The sequence below is a fragment of the Martes martes genome (assembly GCF_963455335.1).
Source record: "Martes martes genome assembly, chromosome: 3".
Classification (NCBI taxonomy): Eukaryota; Metazoa; Chordata; class Mammalia; order Carnivora; family Mustelidae; genus Martes; species Martes martes.
The window spans coordinates 169,860,553-169,878,174 of NC_137890.1; the positions used below are offsets into that span (position 1 = coordinate 169,860,553).

At 46.4% G+C, this 17,622-nt stretch overlaps 1 protein-coding gene across 1 annotated transcript in view; it reads left to right on the plus strand.

Moving 5' to 3' along the window:
* The window catches only part of MARCHF4 (membrane associated ring-CH-type finger 4), a gene marked incomplete at its 3' end in the record, with an annotated part of 105,657 nt that extends 88,638 nt beyond the window's left edge, over positions 1 to 17,019 (plus strand). The window contains exon 4 of the mRNA XM_080799361.1: positions 16,652 to 17,019. Coding sequence (XP_080655487.1) covers positions 16,652 to 17,019 — 368 coding nt within the window. The remainder of the gene's footprint in view (positions 1 to 16,651) is intronic.
* Positions 17,020 to 17,622: the final 603 nt, after the last annotated feature.

Sequence of the window (17,622 nt, forward strand, 5' to 3'; positions counted from 1 at the left end):
CTCCCCAGCCCCCTCCCCCCAGCAACCCTCAGTTTGTTTTGTGAGATTAAGAGTCTCTTATGGTTTGTCTCCCTCCCTCCAACCCATTTCATCTCTCAAATTCTTTCTCTTCTTTCTCTTCATATATATATGGCACTCAGTCACCCAATTTCTGGAAGAAGGACAGTGAGCTAAATATTGAGAGTTTTCATTCCTTCCAAGCTTTTAGGAAAACATAATTTCCCAAGATGCAAAGCCACACCATGATCTGTCCATTCTGCTCTGACAATCCAGTGACTGCCTGGAGATAGCCATTGGACAAGAGGGGGCTGCATAGGGATCATAAGTGCTTTGAGTGCCATCCCAAAGTGGTCAGATATATTTATATTTAGACTAGCTCACCTTTTAAGAGTTTAGACTGCGCTATCATTTTGTTGATTATAAGTGGAGCTAATTCAGTTGTCAGACCATTTCCCCAGGGGCAATAATTTTCTTCCCATTTTTCTAGATGAGGAAACTGATACTGAAGGATTTGTCTTAGGCTGACTCAAGCAGCAGAGCAAGACTCTCATTTCAGTGTTTTTCTAGGAGAGGTTGTCCGTAGGAGAAAATTCTAGGAAACAAAATAAAAAAGAGAGTAATATATGATCTAAAGAGGAGAGTGAAAGATGGTGAACAGTAGTTGAAATGCACAAACAGATTCTTGGGATGGTTGCGTTGATGATGATTTTGATATTGGTGATGATAGTCAGTAGTGATGTTGGTGGTTTCAAGGGTAAAGTTTAGGTATCAGTCACTTACCTCTCTTCTGTAGTGTTCTGGCCAGTTGGGGGAAAACACTCAGTGCTACATAAGTGGTTATAAAGTATCAGCCTCTTAGGGGCTCCCTGGTAGGGATAGTCAGGTGGAGCCTGGCATGTCCACCAGCGGCGTATTTATTTTTAGGCTCAACTGGACACTTAGACTCACAGAACTACCGGAGAGTACACTTGGCACTAGATTCACTTAGAGGAATTTAGGACAGGAGCCACAGCCTCCACAAGGCAGTTTCAGCTTACTTCTGTAGGTGAGTCCTTGCTGCACTCCATATCCTAGTCCAGAGCTCATCTCTCAGCGCTCAGATGATAGCTCAGGAAGAAGGAGATGAGAGCCACAATACCACCTTGACATAATTTCCCCACAAAAGTCATATGCAGTTACCAGTGTCCCTGTACTCAGGGACACCCAAACTACAGCCTCCTACCAGGCATTCATAGTAAAGCAGCCACCAATCAGGGGTTACCTCCACCCTAGGGAATGTTGTAACACAGCTGACACTCCACCTTCTTCAGAATTCCAGGGAAACAAGCCAGAATGGCAACTCAGGGTCTAGTTTGTTTTGAGAGAAGGAGCAGGTATGCCATCATCTCTATCCTACCACCTCCTGCCTCTACCCATGAATCTTGACTTCTTGACACACAAACTTGTTTCACTGAACCAATGCAAGACAGAGGAGCAGGAACATGGAAGGAGACTGGGTAGGTAAGCCAGAAGGAAGCACAATGTGGTCTTCTTAGTGCACAAAAATGAACAACATGGATAAGAGAGTCACAGGGCAGCACCTCTATTACTATAAAGGGGGTCATCAGTTCTAAAACTCAGTGAATTAGCTTATTCCTATGGAAAAAGGGACATTTCCCATCCAGAGCTCCTAAGAAAGTAGAAGAAGATGATGTGACAGAGTGGACAGAGGAAGAGATGATTCCTTACCAGAAAGTAGATGGAAGTGATAATGGGAGAGGTGAGTATTCTCAAGAAATGTTGGTTGAAAAAAAAAGTTGAATGAAAAAATCCATACCCATAGACCCAAGATCCTTGGATGGATGGAGCAATTCAGTACTTGGATAGAAATTTACCATCCGAAGAAGGAAAATGAGTTTAGTCCTAGGAAAATGAGTGCTAGCTCCAAAGGCTGAGTAAGAAAGGAATAGGACCATCTGTTAAAATGAGTCTTTGGACTTTCTCTGTTTTTCAGACACCAAGAACAGTTTGTCTATTCCCTAAGACTGTTAAATGGCCTCAGACAGTAAAGAATCTGAGTAAACATGAAATCTATAGCTTTAAGTAGTCTTAAAAATAGACTTAGCTTTGATCAGAGCAGTCTTCTAAGGGAAGACTCATACGAGTGGAAAGGACATAAAGAGACAGTCCATTGGGTGCCAACACCAGCTGAGCAGATATTCTCTGCCATGATGCCAAGAGAATGCAGAGCATGGGACATGGTCACCTTGCTGCCCACGAAACCACATTGGCTCCATCCATGGCTTTGTCCACCTGGCTGACCTGCAGGGAAGTGCCTTTGGTTCTCACGAAAGAATTTTGCCTAGGTTGGGTGCCAGGAAGTTCTGGGTTCTTTGCTGGATGCAGCTTGGGTCCAGGGTTGTGGACAAGGCCTCTAGACTTGGTTATATCAGAGGGTTGTCTGTTCTGGGAGACAAGCTGCCCCTACAGATTAAACATCTCTTGAGTGAAGTCCTAACTTCTAGACCAATCCATGTCACTGTGAAGACTAAAACTAAGTTACTGTGGACAGAACAAACCACCAAACCCCTGCAAGGGCAGAGAAGAACTGAAAAAGGGCACAATCTCCCTAAAAGATGAGCAGGGTAAGTATTATGATCCATATTTAACAGGTGAGGAAAGGCTTAAAGTAATTGTGCTCCAGGTCACATAGCTAAACAAATGACAGAGCTGAGAATTAGACCAAATATCTTGGACTCCAATTCCAGGGTGCTTTCTACTGCATATTTTATCTCTGACTGCTCTGTGAAATTGTAAATGCAGAGCTTGGATGGGGAGGCAGGTTGAAGGGAAATTGTTACAGTAATACCTTGACCCATAGGGTAATGGCTGAGCAATAAGAAATTTAGTGAGCCCTACTAAAAAGACATTAGTTTGGGCGCCTGGGTGGCTCAGTCGGTTGAGTGACTGCCTTCAGCTCAGGTCATGATCCCAGACTTCCAGGATTGAGTCCCGCATTGGGCTCCCAGCTCTTTGGGGAGTCTGCTTCTCCCTCTGATCTTCTCCTCTCTCATGCTCTCTCTCACTCATTCTCTCTCAAATAAATAAATAAAACTAAAAAAAAAAAAAGAAATTTAGTGAGCCCTAGCTGCTCCCGTCCTTTATTCAGGGTCTTGGAGTTTAGCCATTGTTGCATTTCCCTTTTGATCAGTGCTATTCTGACACCAACTGAGTGAGAGGCTTAAGAAATTGAGGTGAGGAGCACCTGGGTGTCTCAGTCAGTTAAGCAACTGCCTTCGGCTCAGGTCATGATCTCAGGGTCCTGGGATGGAGCCCATGTCAGGCTCCCTGCTCAGTGGGGAGTCTGCTTCTCCCTCTCCCTCTGTGCTCTCTCTTTCTCTCTCTAATAAATAAATAAATTCTTAAAAAAACAGAAATTGAGGTGAAATTTGGGTGGTTTGTCTCCTTGTGAGAAACTCTGGTGGAAGGAACTTAGAGCAGGGAAAGCTACATCTCTTGGTTAACATGAACTTAGGGAACCCATTCATCACTAAAAAATATTTATTGAAAGGGCACTCCCTATAAAGTAGTCACTTGCTCTCAAGGATCTTACATTTCACTGGGAAGGCAGACAAGTTAATCATTTATCATTTATCATTTATGAGTCAGAAGGTCCTCAGGATGGTCATGTTCATTCACTCAGTAGCATTTCCTGGCCAAATGTTTTGTTCTGGAAACTAGGGAACTTTAATAAAGTAATGAACGAGACACAGTCTTTGCCCTCAAGGAGCTCCCAGTCTACAAATAAAGCACAGCACAGTGGCAGCCACTATAACATACAGAGAAATATGGAACAGAACAGAGAACAATTAACTCCCTTTTGGAGGGGTCCAGCAAGGCTTTTTGAAGGAAGGAACTCTATCCTTCAGCTATTTTTCAAAAGATAGGGCAAAGTTTGTCCAGAAGAGAGGAAAAGAACATTCCAAGCAGAGAGACTAGCATGTATGGAGGCACAAAGACTTGAGAGAACCAGGGACCCTTGGGAGACTCTGAGCAGGTGTGTACGGCCCAGTGTCAAGAGCCAGAATGGGAAGGTGTGCAATGGGCCATAGGGATGTGGAGGTTGGCAGAAGCCAAATCCCACAGTGTCATGAATCATGGGCTAAGCCGCTCAGACTTCACCCTGTTGGTGATAGGGAGCCATTGATAAGATTTTACACTGGAAAGAAGAGTGGTCAGATGTATGTGTGCTTTAAAGAGATAACTCAGGTAATGATAGGGAGGATGGACCAGAGCTGGAAAGACTAGAGGTAGGGAGGGGCCAGTGGGAAAATGCTTGTCATAGTCTGAGCAAAAGAGAAAGAAGTGCAAAACAGCACAGTGAGAAGAAGTGTATGGCATGACCTTGAGAAGCACTTAGGATGTGGATGAGGTAAGACTGTATGAACTTCTCTGAAGCAAGTAGGAACCCCAGGGTCTGGCTTGAATGGGGATACCACAGCTGAGCACAAGAATGGGGTTGGCGATGGGAGAAGCAAAGGGGAACCAAAGGTAAGTCTTTGGCAAAAGCATCAAACGAAAAGCCTAAAATCCAGGCAGTGAGGTAAGAGGCAGTTCCTAACCAAAGAGTTTGCAGTAGAAGAGAAGCAAGAGACAGGGAGTACATTATGGGCTGCAAAGACGGGAAGGCATTGCCAGGAAGGAGTCTCTGTGGGGGTAGAAAGAAGGAAAGGGCATTTTACGGCTTCCTGTTGATAGAGGAAGAGTTGAGGGCACTGGATCAGCTCTGAAGAGGATCGGTGACTAATGGGAAGAGGGGGGAGGAAAGTAAGGAAAGGTTTCTGCAGACAGGTGGATAATAAAACTGTAGGAAGTTGGATACTAAAACACGGGTTTAGGGGTCAACAATAAGAGGTGGGTAAAGCTGTGGGTTTTGACAAGACAACTTAGAAGGAGCGTTCAAAGAGTAGGTGGATAAGGATGGAGACCTGGAGAACATTATACACTTAGGAGATAGATGCAGAGAATGAGAAAAAAGGGAGGGAATGAGTCACAAAAGCCAGGGTGGTGGGTTTCTGGAGCGGCAGGAGTGTGCTACATAAGGGTCTGGACCCCATGTTGCTCAGTTTCTTACTAACCTTGGGACCTTGAGTGATTTGCGTAACCACTCTCTGGTTCCCTTCTCTCATCTGTGAAATAGGCTAATAATACCATCTTCAGAGCATTGCTGAGAGGATTGAATACAATGGTGTATGGGAAGGAGCAGGCATCATAAATATCAGTGACCAGGCTGGGGGGCACTTGATCTGGATAGATTCCCCTTGGAGTAGGCACTCAATAAAGGTTTGTGGAAACTGTTAAAACCAGAAGCCAGTCACAGCCTAGAGAGCCTGACCCCGTGTCCTCACATAATTGAGAGTCTGCTGTTATATGGAGCAGTGCCTCTTCTTGAAGGTTTTTAGTTCCCTCACCCATGTCCCCTCAATGAGAAGATCTGATTACATAGAATGTCCTCCTGCCACCTGGCTCCTCTTCCGTCACCTCTAACGACGCTGTCTGCCCCAGCAGAAAAGCTGACAGAGCCTCCCAGCAAACAAATGGGACAGTCTCTGCTCCAGTGGGTCAAGTTATTAGGATTTAACAAGAGCAAATTAATTAAGGTCTTTGGCACCAAAAACATTTTTTTTTTCACTCCACAGACTCAAGAGATTGGCCACCAAAAAGTCAAATCTGCAAAAATGAGGACCTCATCCTTATCATGTTTATTTTTTCACTTGTGAGTGGGATGTGGTCAGGGAGAAGAAGGAGAGCATTTCTGAGATTGTTCCAAATCTTTAAAACAGCGAAATATGGTAATTTGCAAAATTATAGAAAATCTTTTGTTAAAGCTTCTTCTGTCTGCTGTTCATTGAAGTTCTTTCCTATAATTTAGATACTTGGTGTCTGCCCTCTGAGATAAAGGAATTCAAATTCTAATTTATAGTAAATGGGCAAAGGGTGAGGGTGGCAGGACCACAAAAACATGATTTTTCAAACTTAATTTTTTAAAAGATTTTATTTATTTATTTGACAGAGAGAGAGATCACAAATAGGCAGAGAGGCAGGCAGAGAGAGAGAGTGAGGCAGGCTCCCTGCTGAGCAGAGAGCCTGATGAGGGGCTTGATCCCAGGACCCTGAGATCATGACCTGAGCTGAAGGTAGAGGCTTAACCGACTGAGGCACCCAGGTGCCCCCAAACTTAATTTTAATTCACGTTAACTAAAAAACACCTGGTAGAAATATTCCTTCTTTTCTTCCTTCCCTTGGGTTAGAAATGACCCCATCTGTCAATCCTTTTAATTCCCTGATTAATAAACTGAAAATATAGAGAAAACAGCCTCGTACCCCCGAAGAGACTTGAAAGTAGAAAATCTAGGTCTGAAGACTAGATTCTCCTTGACTTCTGTGACCTTGGGCAAGTTGCTTCTTCCTATTATAGTTCAGTTAAGGCATCTATAAAATGAGACAGTTGAACCTGATAACTTGCAGGGTACTTCTAGGTCTGACATTGAGGATTTTAAAGTCACTTCCATGATAAGAAGATGTCATAATTCTCAGAGGTTGACCACCGTGGTGGTGGGGGGATTCCCAAATATGTTCAGCTAGACCAAACAACTGATAAGCCTCAGCCACTTAAATGGACAAGATGATGTTCAGTCTGGGTTCCATGAAATGCATATGGCTTCTCTAACTCTCCAGGTTAACTGTTAACTCATATTCCACCCACCCCCTGCCTTCCCCAACCGGGGCTTCCTATGCAAGGCCCCCTCTCTTCACTGCTGAGCTGCTAACTGCTCGGTAAATGCAGATGACTGATTTAGAAGCAGACACACCAAATGAGCCCTGCCCCCCTCAAAGGAGACCTCTTGGGAGGCAATTCATTTACTCCAGTGTGCCAGTGGGGCTCAAAGTAGTGTAGGGACACCTCTTGGGAACTGTCTTCAGTGCCTATAGCACAGTCATGGGAACAGCTTCAGGAGTGGCGTGTCTGTCTGTTGACAGTGGGTCTATGGCTAGGAACAAAACCTAATCTGGTAATACAGTTCAGGGATGACATGAAACATGCCATTGAACCCAAAGCTGCTTTTCTCTGTGACCTCTACCCTAGCACATGTATTTTAGAGTAACTCCAACAGATATATATGTAATTTCAGTGGTTAATGCAGTAGAAGTTCCTGATCAGTAGGAAGTTCTCCTCCACACAGAGACTCAGGGACCCAGGCTCCTTCCATTTTGTGACTACTGTCCCCTAGGCTTTTGAATCTTTTATTTCCAGTGAATAGAAATTAAAATCAAGGATGGATAAAGTGCGCACGTGCACACACACACACACACACACACACACCCCACACACACTTTCCCCCTCAATACCCACTCTTCAACCTTGGCCTGACTCATGCTCACATGTAGTCTTGGTCACCCTGCTCCCCATGGGTACAAAGTGCTGAAATGTCATTCCTTCTCTGCGGCAACTCTGTACTAAGGAAGAGAAGTGTTGGGTTTTGGTGGACTGTCAGTCATGTCTGTCACAGGCTATGTCTTTGAGAAATTTCCAGAGAAGTTCTGCACTAGGACAGCCTAAGAAAGAATACCCAGTTCCAAGGGTAGTCTTTTTTTTTTTTTTTTTTTTTTTTGACAGAGAGAGAGAGAGAGAGAGAGAAAATACATGCAGGGGGAGAGGGAGAGGGAGAGGGAGAAGCAGGCTCCCCACTGAGCAGGAAGACCGATGTGGGGCTTGATCCCAGGACCCTGAGATCATGACCTGAGCTGAAGGAGATGCTTAACCAACTGAGCCACCCAGGCACCTCTCAGGGGTAGTCTTTTAAAATCCTGGGATTTTGAACTATTTTTAATTATAGAATTCTGGCACATTTGCTTAAATAGACTACTTTTGTAACTTTAACATAACTTCTTTAAGATGAAGTCATATTATTTCATAATATGATAATAAAATAATAATTAAAATTTACTATTCATTATGTACCAAATGTTAAAAGTGTTTTATGTGCATTATCTTATTTACTCCCTACGAACTTATATGTAGGTATTATTAAAATACCCATTTTCCTGATAAAACTAATTAAGGCTAAGAGGTAAATCACCCAAGGTCATACAACTAGAACCTAGTTTCACCTGATTTCAAAGCCCATATCCTTAACCACTCTAACACGGTAACACGTTTTGTAAATGCGTAACGCAAAAGACATCTTATTGTGAATTGAAATAGAAATTGTATACTCATACATAGAGACTATAAAAATTATCTCCATAGCTTTTCTCTCAAGGAGCCCATGACCTAGAACATAGAGGAGGAAGGAGCCCAGACACATGGCACCATTCTGTTTCAGATGAACCTGTTTATGTCCTATTACATGTACAAGCTGTGTGTCTCTGAACAACACCTAAGCCTCTCTGAGCTCAGTTTCCTCTTCTGTCGAGTGGAGAATAATACCATCTACCTACTGGGATTTCTGTGAGACGTAGACTATATTTGCAAAGCCCTTTTAGCATGACAAAACATGGTAAGCATTCCATAAGTACTAACTATCATCGCCATCACCATCATCACCATGACCTTCATCACCATCATCCAGAGTGGCTCAGAAATGCAATTCTGTCTGTATCTTTCCAGATAGTGATAGCTCTGAACTTTTAGATAACCCCCACAGAAAAAACCCCACAGTTTCTTGGGACATAGCTTCACACACACACACTTCCAGGAATGGACCCCTCGCTTATACCAATGCAGGGATATTTGGGGCCCCAGGAATATTTTTCTTCCCTACCCAGTCCTACTGAGTTGGGCTCATTCATTTCAAGGAGTCTCAGCGCTCTTATGATTTTCCTGCTAAGGTCTTCTCAAGGGTCTCTGCAATGCCTTGAGTGGGCAGAGGGATCGGGATGGTCCTGGCTCTGATGTGCTTAGAGACATCCTGTCCAGCTTTACCAGGGTCAACCAGTCCAGTAAGGACCCTGCTGGGAAGGGAATTCTAATAGAAGTGACCTCCAAGGGGACAGCCCCTCCCTGGACATGGACGAGGAATCAACAGGATAGAAACACAAAGGGAAGGTGGTTTTGCTTCACCCATATTGAAAGCTTTCTGTCGTCTGTCTTTGGGTCTTTATTGTTGAAAGAGTAACTCAAACTAAGACCCAAAGCATCTGGGTCAAGGTGAGCCTGCCCAAAGGAGGCCCATGGATCCACATCTCGCCACCTCCTTAGAGGGGCTCCCAGGAGCCCAGCCTAGCTACACTTGTGAGGAGCACAAAGTTGTGACCATGGAGAACGGCAGATACCATCTCAGGACAGCACCTCCTAGCCCCCGGCCCCCCAGCACTAGCCGGTTAGATTGATTTCTTTTCCATGCTTGCCTGATTAAGTTCTTCAGTGAAGGTTCTGACAGGGCCGGGCCCTCAAGGGGTTGCATCGGGAAGCTGAGCTTGGCAGTGGTGGGGCTTCAGGATGAAGTCTTGCCCCATAACCGTGTGACAGCAGGGGACTCTGCAGGCGGGGAGCACCCCTCCCCTGGCACTGTGGAAGGCTCTTCGTGGTGGGAGAAGAGCCGGGAGTGGAGGCTAGTCACCGCATCTGCAGAATAAACTGGCCTCTAACGCTGCTCTCAGCTCCAGCATCTTATTCATGTATAAACAATGACTCAGACTGAGGATTGGGAAGGGCAGTTACAAGTCGGAAGAACAGGTGTTTGCGCTTGGGAACGGGGTTGGCGATAAAGGAGGAGGAAAAGATACCAGTGGGCTTTTTCTGGCCTGTAATTTTCACCCCCACCCCCACAATAATCAGTATCACATGGCTTGGGCATAGCCCCAAGCAAGAGCACAGAGGGCTCATTACCTCTTTTAATCTCCTAACAACCCCGTAAGCAAGGAGGTTATCAGTCCCATTACCGAAGAGCCTGAGGGTGGGAAGAGGAAGTGACTTGCCCAAATCCATAGGGCTAGTAGGTGGCAGAAACTCTGAATGTCTGCTGTGTGAGGTGTCTCTGAACTGTGCAACCCAAAGTCTTCTGAGTCTAGAAGGGAAGTATCCATTTCTTTAGCTGTCTCATGTTTCCATGTCTGTCCCATCTGGAACTAGAGCATTTTAAAAAAATTACCTATAGCTCTTGGGGCTCCGGGCTGGCTTAGTGGGTTGAGCGCCTTGACTCTTGGTTTCAGCTTGGGTCATGATGCCAGGATGGTGAGATCGGGCCCCTGCATTGGGCTCCATGCTCAGTGGGGAGTCTGCTTGGGATTCTCTCTCCCTTTCCCCCTTTAGCCCTCCCCTCCCCTTGTGTTCTCTCTCCCCCCAAAATAAATAAAACTTTAAAAAAAAATTACATACAGCTCAGGCACCTGGGTGGCTCCATCATTAAGCGTCTGCCTTCGGCTCAGGTCATGATCCCAGAGTCCTGGGATCAAGGCCCACATCAGGCTCCCTGCTCAGCGGGAAGCCTGCTTCTCTCTCTCCCACTCCCCCTGCTTGTGCTCCCTCTCTCACTGTCTCTCTCTGTCAAATAAATACATAAAAAATCTTTTAAAAATATTACATATAGCTCTTTCTTTGACCAAAATTCAGAGCCTTCCAGGAGGCATTAGGCCAGGTAAGGACCATGTTCTAGGCAGGGCTACTCAAGTGTGGTCGGCACACAGGCAGCAGCGGCTTAGAGGTGCAAATCCTTAAGCCTCATCTAAGACCAACTGATTCAGACTCTCTGGAGATAGAGCCTGGGACCCGGTGTTGTAACAAGCTCCTTGGCGGATTCTGATGCATGCTAAAGTTGAGAAGCACTATTGTACAGTTGTCTGTAACTTTTTTCCACCGAAATCAGGGTACCAGCAGGACAGAAGGGGTGGGAAGGAGGATTTGGGCATTGCTGAGGGGACAAGAGGCTTCTCTGCAGACTTCTCGGTTAGCCTTTGCCTGTTAACTCCATACGTGATAAGAACCAGTTTTTCTGTTCCATCACAGGTGCTCAGAGAAACACATAGTAGGTACTCAGGAAATATCTAAATAGAATTAAATGGTATCTCACCGCTTTGGACACAGCAAGAGCCATTGGCCATTATTCAGCAGGGCAGGACTGGGATGCTAATGCCAAGCAAGGATTGAGGACTTCCTGAGAGTGCTAGGTCAGCAGTGAGTTAGGGACAGGGGGAGCCAAGCAGACAGGACCAGTCACTCACAGTAGCCATCTTGCCTCCCTTCTTATGGGCTAACCAAAGGGCCACTTCCCCTAGAGGCCAGTGGGAAGAGAGATGATGACAAGCAAAGTGTTCTGAGAGTTATGGAGCCTCCAGCGATGTGAGGAAGAGCTGCCCCTAAAGGTGGGGAGATGTCAGGGAGATGAAGGTGGCAATTCTTCTGGAACTGGATTTCCCACAAATACAGTCCAGGGTTGGGCACCTTGGAGGTAGTTATGAGGTCACTGTTAAATGAAGCAGAAAATGCCAGAGAAGGACCAATCAAAACACACTGAGTTTCCCATATTGCCATGTGTTCTAATGGTCTATCTTCTTCTATTGCTTCTCTGCCTCCCTTGACCAGTAGCTTTCTTTCCTCCTATTCTAATTTCAGCCTCTCCATTCGCTACCACTTCCAACCCATCTTCCTTCTCTCCCATCTCTTCAACTTGCCTATTTTCATCCGTCCCAATCAGATGAGCCCTGCCCACCTTGCTTGGTTTTTGTTTTGTTTGTTTTGTTTTTATTCTGCCATCCAAGGAATCAATAAGTAATTTGTAGATCAAGAAGCAGAGAGAGCTAAGGGGAGTGGATGCGAATGAGGTAGTTCGTGCTTTTCCCATTTTTGCCAAACAAGCATTATCTACAAAAACAGGTGCACCTTCCCCCCTTCAGCCATCTATCCATTAAAGTGGTTTAATTACTTCCTGAACACTAGACAGTTAGATAATTAGAAGGCGGCATTCAGACCAAAAATTTAAGCCACCCTCTTCAATCAGGGTAAAATTGTCTGATCAAGAAGCTAATTAAGAATCAAGTGTAGTGGCTGTTATTGGAAAGAGTTAGTTTGGGGCTTCAAAAGATCCTGCTTCTCTTTCCCCGAGGCCCCCATCTCCTCCATTGTCACCGAGGCTTTGTTAAGCTCCTGCTACTGTGTTGGCTGCCCAACCCTCAACCATTCCTGGCCTCTGTCCTCGAGGGGCTTACAGTCTGGTAAAAGAACACTGAGGTGCTCAAATAGGCTTGTGGAAATAATGAACACAGGACACGTATTCACAAGGTTGAAGGAAGTGAGTGGGGTAGGATGATGAAATGGGACAGAGAAGATGTCTCCTTGTCCAGTATCAGACAGGCCATATCAAGGGGCCCATTGGTGGTCTTAGGGAGATTTATGAACTCCTAGATTCATCTGTGTGGGTTTTGTTCCAGGGAGATGGTCCTTAGCCTTCATCAGATCCTCAAAGGGGCACATGACCCAAGAGATTAGGAAAAATTGGGCCACAGGGAGACTGTCTCCCTAACTAACTCTGGAAAACTTGAAGCCAGAGGGCAATTTCAGGAACTGTTGTCACATTAGAGGAAAGAGTGGCAGTGGGTGGCTATCTTGTCTCCTAGAATCACAGTGTGTTCAAGGTTGGAGAAGCTTTGAGATGTTTCCATCCCGTCTCTGCTTGACATTGAGGAGGCTGGAGTGACTCATTGTTATTTGCTGTGAGTCAGCTCTTCCCCCCGGAGGCCAGGCCAGCAGCCTCCCCTCCACTGACAGTTGCTATGGGGTGAATGCCCAGTCTTCTCACTCCCCAACACAGGGCCCAGCCTCCCAGACCACCCTTATGATATGGACAATCACCCCTTTCCTTTTATGTGCTTTCCTTAACTCGCTCCATCTTCCCAGCCCTTCCTCTGGACCTCATGGTCCAACTAGCAACTTCTGTGAGTGTTTCTTTCATTGAAACAGCTGTCTTCTGAGGACACTGTTTCTTGCTGTCTCAAGTGGTAGCTGCTTTTTCTCCCATATACTGTATTCTACGGGTCCTGGAGGTGAAGTCCACATCCTCCTTCCTCCCCATTACCACTTCCAAACTGCTTCTCTGCCTTTATCCTTCAGAAGCTTCAGTCTCTTTGAAGTGCATGTAATCATATTTGAAGACACTTTCCCCTTCTTGATGCTATTGACTGCTGGTTGCCTACTCATTCCTCACATTCCTGGGGGCACCTGGTTCATACACTCCCTCCCACCATTCCTGTCTGTAGCATCTCTGTGATCAGTAGCTCTCGGGAGAGGTGGTACCATCCCCTAGGGGACATTTTGGAAATCTTTGAGATTTTTTTGTTTGTTTTCTAATGTAGTTGTGCCCCAGAATTTGTGTTGAAATTCATACTGTCCGGTTATAAATGACTTCTCCTGTGTTTTTGTTTTTTTTACATTATCTGTTTAGGGCATCACATTGATTTATTTTTTTTAAATCATGGTAGCTCATTTATCTTATGAATTTCACTTCAGGATAAGAAAGGGAATATTAAATTATATTTGTTTTAAAGGGGGGGCATTTGGTCTGATAGCATTGAGGATGGTTGATGCAGATAATCTGTCCAGCTTTTTGGTTACCTCATTACTCCACAGGTCTTTTCCTCTAGCCCACCTCAGCCCCTGCTCAAGTGGACATTCCCTAGATCTCATCATCACCAAGAACCACACCATTTCCAAAGTCTGGATTTAAACATCCTGCTCTCTGATCCTCAACCCCCCAATCCCATCCCCGTAGTTCATTGACTCTAGCAATTCTGTAACTTCAAAGAGACCTCTTGGCATTGACCCTATCATTTTCCATTTTTCCTTATCCCTTTTGTGTATCACTTTCCTCCTCTCCAGCCCAGACTTCATGGGCCAGTGTGACAACCACTCCCTTGCAAACATCCATAATTCTGTGTCCTCTCTTGCCTGTCTCACTTGCCTGGGAAAAGTCTATCCTGATTAAACTCAGCTTTCTCACTCCATAGGTGCACCTAGCAAGCAGTTGAAGGTATGGAGAAAAACCACACAACTCTTTTCAAATTTGTGGCCACAAACCTCAAAGGGACACTCAACACTGTTAGACAATTATTTCATATCTCCTTTGTAAATTCAGTCTTCCACTTTCCAAGATAATCATTTCCCACTTTTCTTCTCTCCATAAATCTTCAACACTTCCTCCCATATCCCTTCCATCTTAGCTGATGAAATTATAGAAGAGACAGAGGCACTTGGATGAGAACTATCTGATTTGTACATCTATCATCCTCCCTCCACCTGTGCCTACTAAGCCAGCGGCCACTGCTGATTCCACCTGAGCCGCCCACTCAACAGAATCTGAGAGTTAGCACACATTCTTTCTTGAAATGTATCCTTCTCTAGACTTCTGGGTCTACACACTTGCTGGTCTTGTGTTTATATCACTTATTGCTCTTTCAGAGCCTCCTTTGCTGGCTCTCCCTCCACCAAACCTCTACACACGAGAAGGCCCAGGAATCTGCCATTGGCCCTCTTATCTGTCTACCTTCTCTCCCCAGAAGATCTGGGCCATTTCTAAGGCTTCAGAGTCTACCTCTACACTGATGACTTCTACCTCCAGGCCAGCCCTCTCCCTAAACTCAGACTCATATGTCCAACTGCCCACCTGGACCTTCCAGTGAGATTTCTATCAGCCATTTTAAATCACCATAACCAAAATATAACTACTAATCACTGTGGCAGGCTGAATAATGGCCCCCAAAGACATGCAGGCCCTAATCCCTGCAGACTGTTAATGTTACCTTATATGGCAAAAGGGACTTGCAGATGTGACTAATTTAAGAACTGTGAACTAGGGGGAGAATCTTGGATTATTTAGGTGGATTGAATGCACTCCCAAGTGTTCTTATAAGAGCAAGACAGAGAGAGACATTGACAGAAGAGTAGGAGATGTGACATTGGAACAAAGATGTGGAGCCATATAGGTAAGAGACAGGGAATGCAGGCAACTTCTAGAAACTTAAAGGCAAAGAGATGGATCCTCTTCTCAAAGCCACCAGAAAGAACCAGTCCTCTGACACCTTCACTTTAGACTTCTGTCTCCAGTACTATAAGAGAACACACGTGTGTTGTTCTAAGTCACTAAATATATGGTCACTTGTTACAGCAGCAATAGGAAACTAATACAGTCATAACCACTGCCACATAAATCCATCCCTCCTGCCCTCCTGCCGTCCACATATTAGCAAATGTCACCACCACCCAAACCTCCTGAGCTGTCCAGATTTTTCTCTTGACTCATATCTTACCTGTCAGCAAGCCTGTGAGCTCTACCTCTACATATGGTCCTGACCACACGATATCTCACGGAACCCATTGCTATAACCCTAGCCCGGGCCACCATCCCTTCCTGCTTGAATCACTATGTCACTTCCTGCTCCTATTCGTTTCCCTCATCCAGTTCCACTGGAGCCAGGATGAACTTTCTAAAGGGTAAACCAGATAACATCACCCTGCCCCCCATTAAAACCCTTTGGTGGCTTCCCATTATACTTAGGATAGAATAAAAAAAATTCCTTGCCATGGCCTATAAGGCCTTATCATATTGGCCTCTGCACCCCCTTCTCTCTCTTTGTACTTCCCCCTCATCACTGCACCTTGGCCACACTGACCTTTCTTCTGACCCGTGTGCATTCCATTCCCATTTCCTGGCCTTCACACTTGCAGTTCCAATCACTAACATGCCCCCTCTCCAGATCTTTGCACGGTTTCTTCCTTCCCATCATTTACATATCAACGTAAATATCACCTCCCCTCAAAAGGCCTTTCCTGCCACCCTCTCCTCTTGATGATAAAGCAGGACCCTCAGTGTCTGCAGCCAGTGCCTCTTTAACCCTCTTTAACCCTTCCTCATAGCATCTGTCAGTGCCTGAAATAGTCTCATGGGTTTGGTTATAAGTCTGCTGCATGTCTCTCCACTAGAATATAAGCTCTCGGAGGGCAGGACTCTGTCTTTCCTGCTCACCACATCAGCCCCAGTGCTTGGCACACACTAGACACATAATCAATCTTCATCTGCCTGGTTGTCTGCTGTGGCTTCTTTCTGGCTCTACACTGCTTCTGGCCAATATAACTGTGTCCAAGTTGTCTCTCTCAGGGATGTAGCTCAGTAGCATTGGGTTATTTGTTAAGCAGCCAAGAGTTAACTGGTGGAATTCCGGACATCGTTTGGCAGATACGGAACACCCGTGGGTACCATTCATGGTGCCTTTGAGAGTACACCATTCACTCAACATCTGCTAAGTGCCGGGGGCCACAGCTAGGTGGTAGAGGTAGGAAAATCGTCAATGGATGACGATTTGGGGTTTTGTCGAGCCAAGGAGTGGGAGGGGTAGAGGAGAGGTAGGCAAAGGCACTGCATGTAGCCATGCCACCATTTCATGAACTAGGTATGGCAGCCTTCTCCCTTCTCCTTCTGAGGACTCACCGAGCCTAGAAATATAGGGATGGTAGCTCTATGGCTCAGAGCTGAAAGAGAGGCTTGAAAAGAACAAATCAAACCGGTACAAATCTAGTTTGCTTCAACATCTCTCGGTTGATATGCACAGGGAGACACTTTTTCCAGCAGTGACTTCCAGTCTCTTACTCAGCCTTTGCTTTCCTCTCTCCCTGGTGCCGCAGGTCTCATCGTGCACGAGGGACCCTCTGTGTACCGCATCTTTAAACGCTGGCAGGCTGTCAACCAGCAGTGGAAAGTGCTGAACTATGACAAGACGAAAGACCTGGAGGACCAAAAGTCAGGAGGCAGGACAAATCCCCGGACCTCCTCAGCCACCCAGGCCAATGCCCCTTCCTCGGAAGAGGAGGCCAGGGGCACCCCGGGCCCTGAGGAAGGCCCTGCCCGGGTGGCCAGCCACCCCTCAGGCCCTCTGTCCGATCACCACTGTGCTTATACCATCCTGCACATCTTGAGTCACTTACGACCTCATGAACAGCGGAGCCCCCAGGGCGGGAGCCGGGAGCTCGTCATGAGGGTCACGACAGTGTGAGACAAGAGACCTGGAAGGGAGGCCGTGACCATGCACAGAGATGGGAAGGCTGGGCCGGGAAGGGGCCGGGGCCTGCCGGGGCCTCAGTCTGGGGAGCAGGTGTGGGGAGGCTGGGGGGCACCCCAGGGGCTGGAACAGAGGGCAGGCAGAGGGCGGTGGGCCTTGAGGGGGGCCTGGATGGCAGGGTCAGAGCTGGAGTGAGTGAGGCTGGTGTCCAGTCAGCCGAGCCTAATCTCCCACAAGAGCAAGGAACTCCAGGACAGACTCAACAAGGAAGTGCAATGCAGCTGGAACCGAAAGGAAACACAAGGACAACAATCCCGGATGTGCCCTTGCACACAACACCTGGGCAAAGGGGGGCTGGGGAGGGCAAAGCCGGGGAGTTGTTGGTGGTCATGCCCTTGTGGGCATGAGGGCTGGGGAGGAACAATGCAAAGGGTGCCCGAAGGAAAGGCGCTGTGGCCTGCCTTGTTTCCCCCTCAAGTTTGCTTTTGTTTCTCCCGGGGCTGTGGTTGGGGCCGTGGTGGGGAGGGAGAGGGATGGGTGTGGGCTGGCAAGGATGACAGGCAGCATTGGTGGCCTCTGGGCTCATCTGGGTGGGCA